This window comes from Urocitellus parryii, chromosome 3 (genome assembly GCF_045843805.1).
Source record: "Urocitellus parryii isolate mUroPar1 chromosome 3, mUroPar1.hap1, whole genome shotgun sequence".
In the NCBI taxonomy this organism is placed as follows: Eukaryota; Metazoa; Chordata; class Mammalia; order Rodentia; family Sciuridae; genus Urocitellus; species Urocitellus parryii.
The window spans coordinates 208,086,145-208,090,686 of record NC_135533.1 but is presented as its reverse complement, the minus strand read 5'-3'; the positions used below and the strand labels follow the sequence as shown (position 1 = coordinate 208,090,686).

General features: G+C 42.2%; 1 protein-coding gene across 1 annotated transcript; it reads right to left on the bottom strand.

Moving 5' to 3' along the window:
* Positions 1–828: 828 nt before the first annotated feature.
* Positions 829–1,758, bottom strand: LOC144253650 (olfactory receptor 7A40-like). The gene has a single exon (XM_077796041.1). The coding sequence runs from the start codon at positions 1,756–1,758 to the stop codon at positions 829–831; it is 930 nt and encodes a 309-aa protein (XP_077652167.1).
* Between the last annotated feature and the right edge of the window lie 2,784 nt (positions 1,759–4,542).

The window sequence follows — 4,542 nt, the reverse complement described above, 5'->3', positions numbered from 1 at the left end:
GCATATAAAGGAATCAGAGAGACATAAAGAAATGGAAACAGCCAGAAGACTTCCACCATACACTCCAATGTGACCATAAAAAGAACAGCATTGTTTTGAACTCTTTATTTTGGGATAGTTTTCTTCATGCGAACAGCAAAACTGAAGAAATTCAGAAAAACCTGCTCTATCTTCTCTTTCCCATTTGCTCTGATATTTAAAAGCAACACTCATGACTAGCTTGTTGTTCAAATGTATTTCAGAAAACTGTATCAGAAAGTGAGCATGGGTGTGTAACCTGGGGAGAGTGTACTGGTGTGTTCAAGGAGGGGTGTCTTAGAACCTGCATGTACAAATCCTCGTTCCCAGAGGCATTACTGGGCAGGAGACAAGCTCTTGTGCATGTCTTCCTCACAGGGTCAACTATAAGGCCACCAGTGTATGGTTCTCTACATGTTAAGGAAAAGCATTTAAGGTAGCAATTGAGAAAGAAACCAGGACAGAAAATTGAATAAAAGGTAGTCTCATAATTTCTTCTCCACAAAATAAAGAAAACATTCTCACTTGCCAAAGTGTCATTATTCCACAGGACACTGCAACTCATCAGGATAGCAGACTCATGGGAATCTGCAAATCACTTCTGAACTGAGGGGGAAGGACATTGAGAAAGCAGGACTGAAAAGGGAGAGAATGGGTGAAATGAGAGAGAAGACAGCCTTTCCCAATGAGCTAACTTAAACACTAGCATAACTGAGATTAAAAGAAACTCCAGGAAATTAACAGAAGGCAGTGTCTGGTCCAGTGTCTCTGAGGCCCGTGTCCACAGGCAGGACTTGGAATATATCTCCTCTATGGCTTCCCTCGGAAGAGTCCCCTCAGAGCTCCCATGATGTCCTTGTTCCTCAGACTGTAGATGAAGGGGTTCAGCATGGGAGTGACCACGCTGTACATCACTGAGGCTCTTGCTGTTGATTGTGAGTTCTGGGTAATGGAAGAGCTGAGGTACACCCCCAGGAGTGTAGAGTAGAACAGGGAGACCACAGAGAGGTGAGACACACAGGTGGAGAAGGCTTTGTACTTGCCCTGAGTTGATGAGATTGCACGGACGGAGGACACAATCTTGGAGTAAGAGTAAAGGATACCAGCAAAGGGGCCACCTCCCAGCAACACTGCTGTAAAATACATCACTATGACATTGGGCAAGGTGTCAGAACAGGCAAGTAGGACCAGCTGGTTGAGTTCACATACAAAGTGTGGGATCTCCACATCTGTGCAGAAGGACAGCCTCAAGGCCATTAAAGTTTCTAATAAGGAATTCAGAGCAGTTGTGGCCCAGCAAGCCAACACCAGCAGACCACAGAGCCGGTGGTTCATAATGACCATGTAGTGCAAGGGGGGACAGATGGCCACATACTGGTCATAGGCCATCACAGCCAGGAGGAAGTTGTCCAAAACACAAAAGAGTATTAAAAAGAATATCTGGGCAATGCAGCCTGTGTAGGTGATGACCTTCCTCTGGGTCTGGATGTTCACCAGCATCTTTGGGACGGTGGTGGAGGTGAAGCCGATGTCTGCAAAAGACAGGTTGGCAAGGAAGAAGTACATAGGAGTGTGCAGGTGGGAGTCTGAGATGGTGGCCACGATGATGAGCAGGTTCCCCAGTACAGTGACCAGGTACATAAACAGAAACAGCCCAAAGAGGAAGGGTTGCAATGTGGGGTCCTCTGAAATTCCCAGAAGTAGAAATTTTGAAATGCGTGTATCATTGCCTGGCTCCATATATTTAATGTGACTAATGAAAAAAAATACAGAGAAATCATTTGACACAATTAGGCAGTACTAACCTGAAGGAAGGGGATCTTTGAAGTGTACAATCAAGACTAACTGCTGTGCTTTGTTCCTCTTTAGGGGATCCCCTGGCCACCTCCAATTTGGAGTTGCTGTCTCACTGTCTCGGTCTTTCGCCAAGAGATCCTTCAGTACAGATCACTAAAGACTGACTCTTTCTTGTGTTTGAGGAATATCAGTTAGTGACAATGGTGGTCCAGGCACTGTCTAGGCAATGATAGGTCACTCCCAAGAAACTGAGCGTCCCTGCAATCCAGTGAGGGGGAAATAACGGAAGGAAGTCAGAGCAAATACTCATTGGGGAAACAGTAATCCTTCCACATTCTGATGATGGTCAGTGCACTGAAGCTCCTAAGGAGCAAGGGCCGCAGGAGTGTCATTTCCTTCTTGGTGTTCGGACAAGATCAGCCCTTAGGTGACACAGCATGTAAGCCCTCCAGAAGGACAGGGAGGGGGCCACAGAGTCACCTGCAGACACGTGTGTCAGGCAAAATGAGGATGGTCAGTGCAGAGGGCCTGAGGTAGGGGCTTGTTCCTGATGTTCAAGTTCAACCAGGAAGCCAGAGTGGCAGGAGGATGAGCAAGAGGGAGAGGGACGTGAGCTGGTGTCCCAGGGTGACAAGGCACAGATTCCTCCTTGAGGACCTCCTGGGCTTTCTGTGAATGGGCAGCACCTTGTTTATTTCTCTCAGTGGCCTTATGCTAGGGGTTGTGTGTTATGAGTCGCCTTCTGAAATACTCTCAGCTCAGGTCTCCTTCCTCTAAAAACCCTAAAGTCAAAAGCAAACACACAAGTGCAAGCACGCGCACACACACACACACACACACACACACACACACACACACACCTTAAAAACATGCTGCGATCCAAGGCGTCCTGGACCCAAGTCAATGCCCTGTTCTTCTCACCTTCAGTCACACTAGTTAAAATGAAAGAATGCCCAGCAAGCTGTCAACAGCAAATTATTTTTCTCTCTAAGAAGGAAAGGATGGTTCCTCAGAGATCTCCATTTGTCATTCTGCCACACACATTTATCTTTGGGCTGCCATTTGGAAAGGTGATTTCCTACTGTGCCTTCAAGGTAACAAGAAATTCTGCTCAATAAACAGAGTGAGATAAATTAGTTGGTTCTAAGGATAAAACCATGTATCTAAGATTTTGTTAGGAAAAAAGAGCTTCTTGTTTCTGGCTGCCTCCCAGCTCCAGGTGTATTCCAACCAGGACCAGCAAAAGTAATAGAAAATCAAAAATACACTTCTCAAGGGACAGACATAATATCTACTTGGTGCCAACACACAGACTGAATGTCCATGTTTTTTAAAAAAAAAGGAAGAATAAACGAAAAAAATGAAAAAAGAAATATACAAAACAACACAACACATTGGCTATTTTTATATGAAATATGAAAAAACTTGTTGTTCCTGCACATTCATTGTTCATATGAGTTAAGTGAAGTTCTTAACTTTTAATTGGCATATAACTGTGAATGTTAGAGGGAACAAGATGTTTTAATAGACAGAAATATTATATATTGGTGAAATCTGGGTTTTAGCATATCCACCATCTCAGATATTTTAATTATAATAAGAAAATTAAAATTCCTCTCTCCTGGCTATTTTAAAGTTTATAAACCATTATCATTAGCGATATTTACCCTACTGTGAAATAACTCACCCAAACTTCTTCCTCCAACCCAACAGACTATAGCCACTGATCATTCTTGGCCTTTCTGCCCCATTCTCCCCTCCCCAGTCTCTGGTAACCACTGTTCTGCCCTGTGAGTCTATGGCACAAGTTTTTTCAGGTTTCATAATAAAAAATAAAAGTTTGTTGAACTAGTCAAAGGGGAATGAAGGGAAGGGAAGAGGATGGGAATAGGAAGGACAGTAGAATTAATCGGACATAACTTTCCTATGTTTGTATATGAATACAAACGTAGTGAATTAACACCACATCCTATACAACTACAAGAATGGGATTCTGATTAGAATGAGCTATACTCCATGAATGTGTAATATGTCCAATGTACTCTACTGTTATGAATGTCTAAAAAGAACAAATAAAAAAAGATTCAAACTATAACTAAAGTGTCCTCTTAAAATATCAATTTTTGAAATTCAATGTTTTAAATTTTAAATTTAAAAACATTAAAGGCTATATATGTTATGCAAAAAAAAATGGCATTTGACTTGCCAAGCCAGAGGCAGAAAGACAAAGGTAGATTGGTTATTGTCTGGGCAGTAGCAGATGAGACAAACACCTTTCTCCATTTTCTTGTTGACTCTCCATTTCTCCATTTTCTGGGTTATTTCAGACTTTTACTTTGGAACTCTTTGGACAAATCCTTTGGACACTGCCTCATCCTGACTGTGATCTTCATGCAACATGCAAAGGTCTCTCCAGATCATACCCTATAATATTCTGCAGGCACTTTTACAACTCCCTTTGGCACCAAATGAAATCCTGCAGGTAGCCTGTCTCCAAGGGGCATTACATCACACACACTTTTATTATATTGCAATAAATTTGACATTAAGATGCAAGTCCCAAATGAGCATTTTTGTTCAACTTTCTGCTTCCACAGTGGCATGTGTATATTTCTGCAGTATATACAACAAACTTAAAGAAAAAGGAAAGTTCTGAAGAATGGACAAAAACTGAAAGGTTAAATTGTGTGGTTTCAAAACAGTGTTATCAGACAAAATTGAATGAAG

Coding starts and splice junctions, on each gene's coding strand:
- LOC144253650 (XM_077796041.1), bottom strand. CDS start 1,758: ATGGAGCCAGGCAATGATACACGCATTTCAAAATTTCTACTTCTGGGA.